This window comes from Hydra vulgaris, chromosome 03 (genome assembly GCF_038396675.1).
Source record: "Hydra vulgaris chromosome 03, alternate assembly HydraT2T_AEP".
Lineage (NCBI taxonomy): Eukaryota > Metazoa > Cnidaria > Hydrozoa > Anthoathecata > Hydridae > Hydra > Hydra vulgaris.
In genome coordinates this window covers 19,067,501-19,081,990 of record NC_088922.1, presented here as the reverse complement: position 1 = coordinate 19,081,990, position 14,490 = coordinate 19,067,501, and the positions used below count along the sequence as shown (strand labels likewise).

Here is a 14,490-nt window from a genome sequence, read left to right as displayed (position 1 = left end):
GGGGGCACAATCCCCTCACTTTTTTTCTAAAAGAACTTTTTTTTTTAAGAAAATTCTACATATATAAGACATTTTTTAAGAATTGACGATTGTGCCCCCACTTCGAAACCCGTGTCGTCGGCCATGGCCTGTATTTTTTGAGCCTTGATTTCCGCTTTCAAGTTTTCTATTTCGATTCCTTGATATTTTGTCTTGCATTTTTGAAATGACGAAGTGCCAGAGCACATCGACCTGACCATATTTGGATGGTTTTTGATAGGCAATTAATTTTTTTGTCATTGATCACTGGCCCCATGTTAGTTGTTTACTTTAAAAGCTGTCATTGTCTTAATACAACAAAACAAATCTTGTTTAGTCACGTAATCCTTAAAAAATTTTAACGAAATAGCAATCGCTACAACTAAAACTGTTTGTCTTCATTGATAAATCTTTTATGAAAATCTTTTATGAACATGAACAGATTTAATCTTAATTTAAACCTGTCTAAATTTATGCCACGGTTACCACGGTTACCATCTGTCTTTATCTATGTTATGAGCATTAAATATTAACTTTATAATAATGGTTTAGAATACCAGCATTTTTAACCGCGGGTCATTTTATTGGCTCTTACCGTGTGTCAATTTATCGATTAGAGCCATTTTATATATACAGAGGGCAATATACAACCTGTTCATGTTAAGAAGTTTCTTTAATCAACAGAAACGTGACACAGCAGAGTTGATGTGCTACAGACAGCTAGTGGTGACTCTACAGGTTACCACCAACCAAAGGTTTATTTCAAAGTAAAATAACCTGATATTTTCAATACATTTAAAGTATCAGGTTACAAGTAAAGTACACTTTAAACCACTGTTAATAGTAACACTTAAAAAAGGGGCAACTACCCTCAAATATTTTTAAAAATTGGATTTTTTTATTTCTAATAATTGTTGACCAAAATTTTATGTAGATTTTGAATCTGCAAAAAAAAAATTATAGATATCTTCATAAGTTTTTGTTTAATTTATGTTTTTTTGAACCAAAGCGGAAAATATTTGCATAGCAACGCGTTGCTATGGGGTGAATATTTTGTTGCTGAACTTATCTTTGAGTACTGTTTCAAGTATATGTTTTGATTTATATCTTATTTGCTAAATAATATTCTGTTCCTTATTATATTCAAACATAGGCCGTTTGCATTTGCGAATTTATCTAGTTATCAAAGCTAATTTAACCAACAGCAGAATCAAAAAAATGTGATAAAATCCTTTGGATGTTTTGGATGATTTGGATGTTATTAGAAACACAAAAATGATAGAGAAAGCAGAGAACAAAGTATCACAAAAAAAGATGAGTATTTAATGTGCAGAAAAATAAAATGGCATGTAATGTAAGTGGATGTGAGTTAAATGACAGTAATAATTTAGGCGCATCTGCTAAGAAAGTTAAATTCTTTACAAATGTAGCTAGTTAAAACATTAAAAAAGTTATTGGTCAAAGAATTATAGACACTGAAATTTTATCTAAAGTTCTTTCATTATTAATGTGTCCTCAATGTGAAAACTGTGCACTGTACCTGTGTGACCACCATGAAAAAAAGAAAGGTCTAGCATCGTTGCTATATTTGAAGTGTACTACACTATCTTGTGATTATAAAAATAAATTTTATACATCAGATAATTGTGATAAAGGGTTTGATATTAACAACAAGACAATATATGCAATGAGAGTATTAGGACATGGTCATACTGGAATTGAAAAATTTACTCAGCTCATGAAATGCCTAATCCCATGACACCCAAAAACTATAAAAAAATAACAGCAAAAATAAAAAACGTGAAAAGTGTTGCAAACGAGACAATGTCATATGCCTCAACTGAAATAATTCTGACTGAAATAAAGATTCTGAATTAGTAAAGTGTCTGAATGGCGAAACCCAGATATATGTAATGAGAGTTTTAATAATTTAATATGAAAAAGATTACCAAAAAGTAATTATGTTGGTTTAGCCAGTTTAGAGTTCGGAGTGTACAATGCTGTTGCAAATTATAACATTGGTATGAAGTCTGTTATTTTAATTTATGAAAAACTAAATATGAAACCAGGACATTTTACTTTAGCTGGTTGCAGACTCATAAAAAAAAACGAATAAATCTATCATCATTTAAATCAAATGAAAGTTTTAACATTAAATGAAAGTTACGACGTCAACGATTGTCAAAGAATTATCACCTAAAGTCAGTAGAAAAGTCCAAGGAATATTATGAATCTGTTAGTTTTTAGAATATTCTTTTAAAAAACAATTTTTTTTATAGATATTTATGAATATTTATGAAAATTTATGAAATGAACAATAATTTAGGATTTTATTTTTTGTTTTGCGTTTTCTGAGAATTTGCTTTTTAAATATGCCGGTAAAAAAATCTTGAAAAGTATACATGCTATCATGATGAATTTTTTAGGGATTGTTCATATTGCCAATATTTCTAATATGAACGGAGTAGAATTTCTAATATGACTTAAGATTTTGAGTTATTAAGTTTTTTTCTTTGCATTTTGACCTTTTTTTAAAAAACCTAATTTGTCTGTAGCCTTTTATGAATAAAAAATATTTGTTCAAAAATCTGCTTCGTTCATATCACAAATTTAGATATAGTTTTGCAAAACTTCATTGACACTCCTTTACTCACAAGTCTTTATTTTTTTACGGCGTAAACACAGCTTTTGTGGTATTTTCAGCTATTTTTTGGTTACCATAGCAACGAGCTATCATTTTAAGTATTTTTTGTCAGTATAATATTTCCTATGTGACTAAAGAGAAAGTTACTTTATATGTGTAGTTTTGAAATTTGAGGGTAGTTGCTCCTTAAATTCTATAGCTTAGCTTTTTTCCCTAAACACGCAACCAATAGATCTATAGGTTCTATACCTGTATATTTATAATCTTTAGCTCCTATTCATAAAATAATCATAAACTAGAGAGCTCACTATGCGGCGCAAAATACGCGTTGGATAAATAAACTAGAGAGCTCACTATGCGGCTCAAAATACGCGTTGGATAAATAAACTAGAGAGCTCACTATGCGGCACAAAATACGCGTTGGATAAATAAGTTAACATATATTTTTTAAGTTTTTCAGTAAATCTAATTGGGTAAAAAATTAAAAACGAAACAGAAGATATAATTTAAAAAAATGTTCAAGTCAAAAATTGAAAAATCATGCACTTCTGATTTTATTAGAGCATAAAAAAACTGGTTTTGAAAGCCAATTTTTTTTTATCTTTTCAATGGAAATTGATTTTTCTAACTGGTTTTTAAGAAAGTTTTTTTGATGTCAATTTGACTAGGGACGATTTAAATAGATAATATAAAGGTGTAAAAAACCCATGTGCCTTAGAGCGACGTAATATTAATATTTGATAAGTTTATGGAATCGATGAAGTTATAAGTCAATTATAACTGTTTTAAATATAGTTTGTAATTTTATTATTTTATATGAATTTTGTCTTGAATTACATCCTCCATTTTTATATAACGTTGTAAAACAGAATTTGGATGAAGTATTTAACGTTTTATTTATCTTGTTTTGCACAGACAAATAATTTTAGACGGACAAATAATTTTAGGTCGAATGTTATTATTATTCGAATTTTGACTAAAAAAAAAGAGACAACATTAGATGACTAAATTTATTCTGTTTTATTAGTTTTTGGCTTTTTGGGTTGGTAATCTTCGGTTAGATTAGCACTCCGTTTTATCCCGTTCATTTTTTTTGTCTGTAATTTATTTTCTTTTAGCTTTTCACTTGACTTCAGTCCTTTCATTTTTCTGGTCTGTAGTTTGTTAAGATCTTGTTTTTGCATATGAATTCTACCAGTTTTTGTACCAAATGTGTCATGTTCAACATTTTTTACTTTCTTTTTCTATGAACAAAACATACAATACAATCACATTTATGTACAATATAATAAAAACAACATTACAAACATTTTCTCTGGTTTAAACTAAAAGTATGGCCGACAATCAGTGTTTTGGTATTTAAGATTTATAAATTCTAGACATAAGGCAAAAATCATAAGCTGTAAAATGTTTTAAAATCATCATTTGCCTTATTAAAGAAAGCAGGGGAGACTGGGCTACTTGGCAGCAACGGTAAGTTGCCAAATTATATTCAGAGCTTTCTATCAGAAAGTGCCAAAAATCTACCTTCTAGGAAAATTTCTTGCACTTTCTGATAATTAACTAAGAAGTTGAAAAAATAAACTTTTCTAGTCGACTATTTAATGTCATTGTAGTATTGTAGAGGTTTGCGCATGCGCGTAGGAGATATTGCAACTTATGTGTTTTTTCAAATACATGTAATTTGAATTTATATCTTATTGAGTTTATATCTATACTTAAACTTGTCTAATTATATATTTTGTATTTTTAGTGTTCTGTAGGTCAGTTTTTGACAAATTAGCTGCTGGGGTTAGTTGGGAAATATTTGCAGGGCAAGTTGGCCGTAAATTTTAACTGAAGTCGTTTACGTAAACTCAAAAAGTTTTCAATTTTTAATGTTTCGATTTATTATAATACAACTGAGTAGATCTGCAAACATGCTAAACTATAAAAGAAAAGAAGACAGGATTCTCCTAAAATGTTATATAAAAAAAAGCTGCTGATGCTATTTTATTAGAAGAAAGCACCATACAAATGGCATTATACAAATGGCGTAAATAATAAGTATTTCTGATAGGTTGTTTCGATATTGCATAAAAATAAAAAACAACAAAGCCTGTAAACACCAGGTTACATAAAATCCTGAAAGATCAGTCGGATCATTTATACATACATATATTTACAATATTTTTATAAGTGATGTACTGATGAAAAAGGCCGATCGTGGCTAATAATAGGGTTAAATGTATGTATATAAAGATAATATATTATTATTAGGTATGTAATTTGCATATATAAGTTGTGCCTATTCTACATTAGTGGTTTGGCCTATTAGCCAATGTCAATGCATCGGCTAATGCCAATTAATTGGCTTAACTATCGGTATTTAAGCCAATTACAATATATATATATATTCATATATATGAATATAAATATATATATATATATATATATATATATATATATATATATATATATATATATATATATATAAAAGGGCACGTCACTTAAAACAAAAATGAGCAAAGAAACTTCTAGCATCAATATTATAGTTCCAATATATATAATAAATGAAAATTCAAAAAAAAACTTCAAAAAATTTTTTTTTTACCTACCGGGGAACTGGTTTTTTTGTAATCATAAAATCGCAAAATTTCTGTATATTAGATTATAAAATTGCCGAATTGAAAAATTTTTATCACAGTGAATTTTAGTACAATTTAATGTTATTTGTGTATAACATGAAAAAAAACAGGGAAAATGATTGGCGTCAAAAAACCGAGATTAAACTAGGGCCGACAATAGATGGGAGCCCGGGGAGGGGGGCTGTCCCCAGACTTATTTTTTTTTTTTTTAGAAATTTTAAGTAATATTAAGTAATAATATAAAAATTCGAGAAAATTTTTTTTTCTACCTACAAGGGAACTTGTTTTTTTTTAAGATGTCAAATTTTAGTCCGATTTTTATGTAATTTGTGTCTAAATATGTAATTAGATATGAAAAAGAAAAAAAATGGCATTAAGGTTAACTATTTGTTTCGTAAAGTTATATATTTATGTTGAAACATATATTTACAGTATAAATAATCCAATTCAAGTGTCTTTTAAAAAAATGTTTCTTAAGTCTTTTTTAGAGTGCAGCTTAGGCATTAATAAGTCTATGAGCCATCCTGGCCCTGACAAATCCATCTCTTCTCTCAAATTCATAAACAGATTTTGCAGAAATTCATAAACAGAAATGCAGATGCACCAGTCACTTTATTTTATAGCTCTTTCACAAGAATGTGTGTGTAGGGGAAAGTAAGGTGCTTCAAAAGGTGTCTTTAAGAAAATGTCTAGATCTTTTGTAGGTGTTTGACAAGTAAAAACAGATTCTGATTTATCTTCTTTGTCCCAGTGGATCAGTTCTTGTATGGATATAGCTCCCAGATTGTTGGACCTTCTTCCTTGGCCTGAATCGAGTGTCTCCATACTCCAAACCTTTCCGTATCTCTTTGATGGTTTTAATGGCAAACCTCTTAGATTCATTATCTGAGCTTGCTATAAGGGAAAGAATCAAAGATTCAGAATGAGCAAAACAAGCTCCATTTTTTATGTAGGGGGTAACAATTTCTTTTATCTCATCCTTCTGTTTTCTCAGCAGTCTTAACAGTGTTACTATGTGTTCCGTAACTTTAACAATACTGTGTTTCACATTGATTTTATAACACGTGAAAATACACTTGAACTACCCATTTTAAAATTAAATAAAATATTCTTAGCACATCATCAGTAAAGCCATGGCCAATCTTATAGAGAAAAATAATAGCTTCTCCAGTAGTAAGCCATCTGCTAAGGAAAAGATTGCCACACAAAGTCTTTTTAAAATTTGGGTCCAACTTGCCTGTAGTCAAACATGTAATCAGTTTATAGCAGAGAGATGAATCTGTTGACATTGAACTTAGAATTTTTTCAGAGTTAATGGTTCCAAATACACAATAGGTTCAAATGTACCAAGTCTTTCTATACTGTTCATTTTTAAAAGAGCTTTTCTGATTGGTCCAGTGAAACCAATATTTTAATTTGGTGGGTCCATCCAGAGTGACAATAACGTGCCTCAAAGAAAGCTCATTACAATGTAGCATACAATTATATCCAAAGCACTTTCTACTCAACAATTGTACAAGATTTGTCAACAAACCTCCATCTTTCTCTGAACCAGTTACAGCGCTTGTTGAATCTTACTCTTATTACTAGAGATTTATGTACTCTCCAAGGAACCATCCAATTAAATCGTCCAATAGCTGCTTGTTTAGCAGGCTTATTGGGAGGTATTGCCGTTATGGGTGTAAAATGTGTAATATAGCGACCATCAGGTTTAGAAGTAACCCTAATGTGCTCTTCTTTCACAGCCCTTTGATGAAATCGTTTTGTTACAGGGTTGTGCTTTAAAACTCTGGTAAAATCTTTTCCGCCATCAGCAAATATACCTTTGATAGGTTGTGCTTGAATCTTCATTTCTTCATATGTCTTTGCTTTTCTAGATGTAACAACTTTCATAGACATAAAAATTAGTTTCCAATTGAAGCAGGTTTATCTTCCATTTCTATTCAATTTGAATTATCATCACTTATCATCTTTGAATTATCACCAGTTTTTTCTCTTTCAGCTTTTAACCAAATAAGTTTACTTTTTAAAATCTTTTTTCCTTCGGACAGGTACACTGAATATGTACAAAATCTAGACAACTATTTAATTTTAAGCACTTTTCATTAAATAAAGTGATTTCACATTTACAAGATGTAATGTCAAGTAATTGATCTAATTTGATTTCCCAGGTTGAAACAACTTTTTGGAGTGCTTTTCCTCTAAAAATATCACTAAACTTATTCCAGGATAATTCTATTTTCTGTACCAAAGATATCTTGCTTATTACCACAGGAAACTTGAAAAGAGCATTCAATCTTGTCCACTGTTGAGGAACCAAGTCTGCTAATTGTACATTAAGTTCTCTTACAGAAATCAGAAATCAGCCCCCTTAAAAATAAAACAAATAATAAAAGGTTGAGGTACATAAATGCACACTACGGAAGTAATTTATTTCCAGTTTTATTGATTGCTAGTATGAAAAAATTAAAACATGTTTAAATACAAAAATATTTCATGTGATGTATTGTATTCTTTCCAGAGTACATATAGAAGAGTACATTAGTACAGAAGTGTGTATTATGTACATTGTATGCAAAGTACACTTTAGTACTAATGTGATAAACGTAGACAATAATGTACACTTCTGTACAATGCGATAAATGTAGAAATAACTATTTAAAAATAACCTACAACTTTTCAGAACTTTGCATTTCTAAATATACAGAGCCGACCATGCGGTTTTCAAAAAAGGGAGTTAGGGGGAGCAAAATCATCAACTACTAAAAAAGGTCCTTTAAATCTAAAAATTTCAAAACCTTTTTTTTTAAAAAAAAGAAGTTCTTTATAGAAATGTGAAGAAGAGGATGAGGGGGGGGGGAGGAGAAAGGGAACACATGACCCCCTGATCCTCTGGCACAAAGAACATCAAAGTTGACTAGACTCAATGAGATATGACTTTTTAAATTTGTGAATTTTGATGACATCTTCCTAAAAAAATGAGTTCCCGGGTAGGTAAAAAAATTTTTTCAAATTTTTTTTTCAAATTTTTATTTATTATATATATTGACACTTATAATATTGATGCTAGAAGTTTTTTTGCTCATTTTTTTCTAAGTGATGTACCCTAATATATATATATATATATATATATATATATATATATATATATATATATATATATATATATATATATATATATATATATATATATATATATATATATGTATATATATATATATATATATATGTATGTATATATATATATATATATATATATATATATATATATATATATATATATTTAAACAACTTTAAAAAGTATTCTACACAATAGAGTGCTCAATGTTCTTAAAAGAACAGAGCAATTATATATTAGTAGAAAATCACTTAACTAAATTTTTTTCCATTTGACACTGTGTTTCATCAACAAAGATTCACCAGAAATCAGGATTTCTGATGAATCTTTGTTGATGAAACACAGTGTCAAATGGAAAAACATTTAGTTAAGTGATTTTCTACTAATATATATATATATATATATATATATATATATATATATATATATATATATATATATATATATATATATATATATATACACATGCACACACACACATACATATGAATTCTACCAGTTTTTGTACCAAATGAGTCATTTCAATATGAATAATATCTTTTTCTATGAACAAAAACATAAACATTTATATACAATATAAAATTTTTATGCATGACCTCCTACATGGCTTTAAAGTGAAAGTATAACTCGAATATCATTTTAGTATTTAAGGTTTTTAAACTCTAAAAATAAAGCTAAATTAACTATGTTGTAAAATGTTTTAAAGCTTTTATTTTTACTAAATAAGAAAAGTACCTACTTTCAACTCAAAAAAAACCCTGTATACAATACTCATGATACAATCTCAAAATAAGTATTTTAATTTGTAATCTAATTCACTACCAACAAAGCTGAAAACAACCAATATTAAGTTGAGTTACTAGAAAACAAAGAATAGAGCAATGAAACAGTCGACAGAAGATATAAAAAGTTGTAGAATGTATGAATCAGGTAACATGAGAGTTCCAAAGGATCATAGTGCAAGAAAAAAAACTAAAGAAAAAAAAAAGTTTTTATAGCACACAGAAAGAAATACATTAAAAAGATGTGACTTTGCTGAATGACGAATCAAGTGAGAATGAGTTTTGGTTGATGGAACAAGAGGTGATAGCTCCTTTGAGCAGCAATCATGATAGTATTTGTAAAAAAGATAAAGAGATGCAACCTTATGAAGGTTGGCAGATAAAGCAGGTCCAACTACATTTACAATGCATTTTTGGACCTCTTCTAGAAGAGAAAGAGCATCATTAGAAGAACCTACCTAATGACAACAGTTTTCCATACAGGGAAAATTAATAAACTTGTAGAGGTAGAGAATGGAATCAGGAAAATGAAAACAAGATAATGGCAAGCACAACAAAGAGATGTAACCTTAGCAGATGCTAACTTTGCAATGGATCGTATGGTTTCTACTAGAGTTCAGTAATGAATGATAATCTAAGAGGACGCAAAAAATAGGACTCAGCGAGAGGTTTGCCATTCATTTAAACAAAAATGTCAAAAATATTGTGACAGTTGTTTGCAGTAAATAACCAAGCTTTGCTGAAGCTAAAATTTTTAAGCCACTGCTAGTCCCAAGTTGTTACAGAAGTGAGATCAGATTCAAGATCACTGCCCATTCTAAGCAATTGAAATGAGAAGACATTTTTTCAAGATAGGAGTATAAAGTTGATTCCCAAAATATAGCCACTTAACATGTCAGATTGTCAGGAAAATCATTAATGTGGATAAAAAAAAACAAAAAACAGGACCAAGCATAGAACCTTGAGGTACCCCAGAAGTTACTGGAAACTAAAAAGAGTATTGGCCTTTGAGGATGACTTTAGTAAAGTAGTTAGAAAGAAATGATTTGATTATCTCAAAAACTTTCCCAGAGACACCATATGAAGCAAGCTTTTGGAGGAGACCAGCATGCCAAACTTTATCAAAAACTTTAGACATGTCAAGAGCAATATCCCTCGTCTTGCCGCCCTTATCTAATGCACAATAGAATCTTTTTGTCAATTTCAGCCTTAGAATGAGAAAATTGAAAACCATTTTAATTGCAGTTATTAGACTCAGAATGTTAGAAATTTGTTAATTCTCTAAGACCTTGCTAATAATAAAGAAGACTGATCAAATGATAAATTGGAGGGATCAAAGTGTTCTCCTGAGTTTAAAAAATCCTGAGTTTAAAAAAATTGAACTACAGATGGCATTTTCAAGCAGGCATGAAAATAAGATTTAGTCAAGCACTTTTTAAATAGTTTAGAGAGAATTGAAGAGAGTTTAGAAGAATACTTTTGTGAGACTATGACAGGAATGTTGTCACCACAATTGACCACAAGCCATAAAAGAGTTTAATTGAGAAATGACTTGAGCAACAAAGGCAGTGTGGTTTGGATGTCTAACAATTGGTTATCCTCTTGAACTGGAATGGCAGGAAGAGTAAGGCCATAAAATTCAATAGTCAAATTAGAAAAAATTTAGTCAGTCTCGAACAGGGTAAGAGTTCTGAGATAGCAGAGAAGAAGCGTATTATATGCATATAGATATACATCAGGCCTCGGCAGGAGTAAATGAGCGCAAGAGCAGCGAAAAGCTCTCCTAAAATGAACATGGCAAGCCATGCGAGCTGCTCCTCTAAACAGCTTCTTAAAAGAGCTTTTGGTTAATATATACATAACAAGTGTCATTTGTTGCAGCATAAAAATATTCTTTAGACGAGCTTTGCTTTACCTGCTTATAAAAAAAGTTTTATATATTTTTATTGTAATAGAATGCAGGCATTTTAAGAATTATTAAAAGTAATTATTAAAATGACTGCGTTTTTTATTTTAGTTACAGTGATAATTATACTTTTGAGAGAAAAAACTATACTTTTGCGAAAGCCATAAATGGTCTTGTAATCTTGCTCTTTTAAATCGTTTTAGGGGAGTGTGGGCAAAAGCGAGAGCTAAAGCTCTCACCCGCTGAGGCCTGTATACATGCACATGTACACACTCATATATAAATCTTTGTGTGTTGGTGTGCAATAAAGACTTGCACTTATACCACTGTGTCATTATGAAAATTAATACTGGTCTCATTTTCAATTTTCAGTACACAGATGAACAAAGAGCAAGTTAAACAAAAAATATATAAATAATAGTATAATGATAAAAATAATATTAATTAAAAGATAAGCAATAAAAAGAATAAATAAATACTTATTATATAATTAAATAAAAAATTATTATATCAAATCATTTACCTTTAATGCCTTAGGTTTCCTTAATGTTTCTTTGTAAACCGATTCAGCTGCTAGTCGTGTTCTTCTAAGTGTAAAGTCAATTGAAGGACCTATCTCTTCTAACTCAACTCTAGGCGTTTTTAAGCCTGATTTTTTAAATGAAACTCTAGAAAGTTTTTAAATTTGATATTATACATTTATATGTGACAATTATCTTTAGTTTTTAATTTTTTTTGAAATTCATTATTATTTTTAATAATGCAATTTCTTTGAAATATTAAAAAAAAAGTTTTTTTACCTGTAGCTACGAAAATAAATCTTTCCATGGTCAGCAGTAAACTGTATAACATGCTCAAGACCTTTCAAACGAATATTTTCAGCTTTTTCTCCTCTCCAAAAATCAATCAGTAGTGTTTTTAATCTTTTAAATTCCATATTATTCTCAAACTCTTCTCCAGAGAACAATATACAGGGTTTAGTACCGGATGGAATTTTATCAGCCTACAGTGTGAAAAAAAAATTATTACAGTGTGAAAATAATTTGTGAATAATTTTGTTATTTTTTAGAATTCTAAACATTTTTTATTATAAATAAACAAACCTTAAACTTTGATATTGGGGTATATTTATCAATACCTAACTCCACCATATCAAGAATATGATAATCGTAAAAAGAACCTAAAAACAGGAAATTAATAGTCTTAAAAGCGAACTTGTTTCCCTCATACCCCTCATAATTTGAAATTTACATGGAATTTATAAAACATCTGATTTTATTTTGAATTTATAAAAGCATGGGAAATATTAAATTAACTCTTTATTTAAGAAAGATTAAAAGTTTTTGCAAATATTTTACATAAAAAAACAAATGTTAATAACTAAATCATTGCTTACATGTATTACTTATTTACAGGGTCGGATTTACACCTTTGAGGACGCTGGACCAAATCAACTTATAGAGCCCTCAAAAATATTTTGTAAAAATAATTTTAAATGAAAAAACTATTATAAAGTTTATATAGTGTTAAAATGTTCATTGTTTGTTCTTGTATCTGCAATTCTTTAGTTTATTGCTATGAGCTATGATCTTTAAATACATTTATTCTAGTACTTCTTTGTGTGGAACTAATCACCAAGGGAGTTATAGTGCTGCATTCAGTTACAGTGTTAATAATTATGCAAAGAAAACTTTACAAAATATTAATAATTGTTTAAAGGTTTAAATTGTTTTGTAGCAATCATTACGATCATGAAAGTAACATTTAATAATGAATCTCTAAAAATCTTAACAAGTTAAAATATTTTTTGAACACATTTTGGAACTCCTAAAAGTGTGGAGGCCTAGGCCTAGTCAATCTATAAGTAAATCCAGCCCTGCTTATTAAATGTACAAACCACACAGCATTGAAATTAATAACAACATAATAAAAGTAGAATTGATTGTAAACAATGGTTTAAAATTTCTGTCAAGATTATCAAGCTACCAGATAATAAGATTTTTTTTCTTCAACATTGCCAGTCTTAACTTTAACATCGCCAGGTTTAACTTGAAGCCAGGCTAACCTTTGCTAACTTGAAGGAAAATTACCAGCTTTACTTTGTAAATACTTTTATGAAACAGCAAAATATAGCACTACATAAAATATAGTGTATTATTGTAAAATGAAACGCTTTAGTGTAAACTACAATAATTTTATAAAGTATTACCCATAATTGTTAAAATGACAAAAAAATGTAGTAAAATTTGAATAAATCTTACCTATTATTAGGTTGTGAGGCCTTTTCTTAGAATTTGAACCAAAAACCATAAGTGAAGAATCTGTTTTTTGTGCAAAAAATTCCTAAACAAAAATTACTTTTAGAACAAGAATCAAAACTAAAGAGTGATAATCAATCAAATGTTTCAAAAACTGAACAATTTTTTTTTGGAGATTAGAACCAAAACCCATAAACTAATCTTTTGTCAAGTTTTTTTTGCCAGTTTGCACTTGTGCTAGTTTTTGTAACTGCTTGGCACTTATGCCAGTCCGCACTTATTCCAATTCGAACTTAAGCCAGTTCTCACTTATGAAATTTGTGCTTATTAAGTCACAGCCCAGAAACCTTGTGAAATCATCATGGCACAGGGGTTCCACTGGGGTAAATCTAGACTATTAAAATTAGCTTTTATTTCCCATAACTTAGAGCTTGCAAATCAAAAGTGATGCAGAATAATCTATGACTCTAAGTGATAGATTAGTCTGCATATAGACAAGAATTTAATCTAAGCAATTTTACTGTTCTGAGTTACTGAACTGACATTACAGAACCTGTTGCTTAAAAAATAATTAAAACATTAAAAAATTTTATAAATTGTTGACACTATAACAAATTTTAATATAACATGTTATAAGTTTTTTCAATTCATAAAATCTAAAATAAAAGAAACAAAAAAAAAACAACAACAAAAAAAAAGTTTTTTTTTTGCAACTCTTTTGGTGATATTTGAAGATTCAATATACCTATGAAGCAAAGCTATGACACCTAAAATACAACAAAGAGACCAACAAAAATACACACCCAGAAAACCTCTAAAAATGTTTCTGTAAATTCTTTAAAAATTCTTTATACAGCTTTAATCTCTATATATATTTTTGTTTTTCAATTATTCTAGCACTAATAATAATCACTTAAGATGTTTGTAGCACTTATTAAATTCCCCCCCCCCCCCCCTCTACTACTACTCCTAACATTACTTCTTTAACATTTTATGAGTCTCCTCATTTTAAGTTAAACTATTCCTTAAAGTACTATTCCTCATGATATACTTTTGGATTTTTACTGAACAGCTCTACAATCTACAATTTTTTCTCAATCTCACCCATGTTTACCTAATCACAAAGAAAAAAAACAA

The 14,490-nt window shown here is 29.1% G+C and overlaps 1 protein-coding gene across 1 annotated transcript in view; it reads right to left on the bottom strand.

Moving 5' to 3' along the window:
* Positions 1-3,662: 3,662 nt before the first annotated feature.
* LOC100206009 (ribosome production factor 2 homolog) overlaps positions 3,663-14,490 on the bottom strand; it is a 14,295-nt gene continuing 3,467 nt past the window's right edge. Inside the window, exons 5-9 of the mRNA XM_065792567.1 lie at positions 13,357-13,438; positions 12,199-12,275; positions 11,896-12,098; positions 11,619-11,763; positions 3,663-3,906 (exon numbers count right to left, since the gene is read on the bottom strand). Of these exons, the coding sequence (XP_065648639.1) occupies positions 3,673-3,906; positions 11,619-11,763; positions 11,896-12,098; positions 12,199-12,275; positions 13,357-13,438 (741 nt within the window). The 3' untranslated portion in view covers positions 3,663-3,672. The remainder of the gene's footprint in view (positions 3,907-11,618; positions 11,764-11,895; positions 12,099-12,198; positions 12,276-13,356; positions 13,439-14,490) is intronic.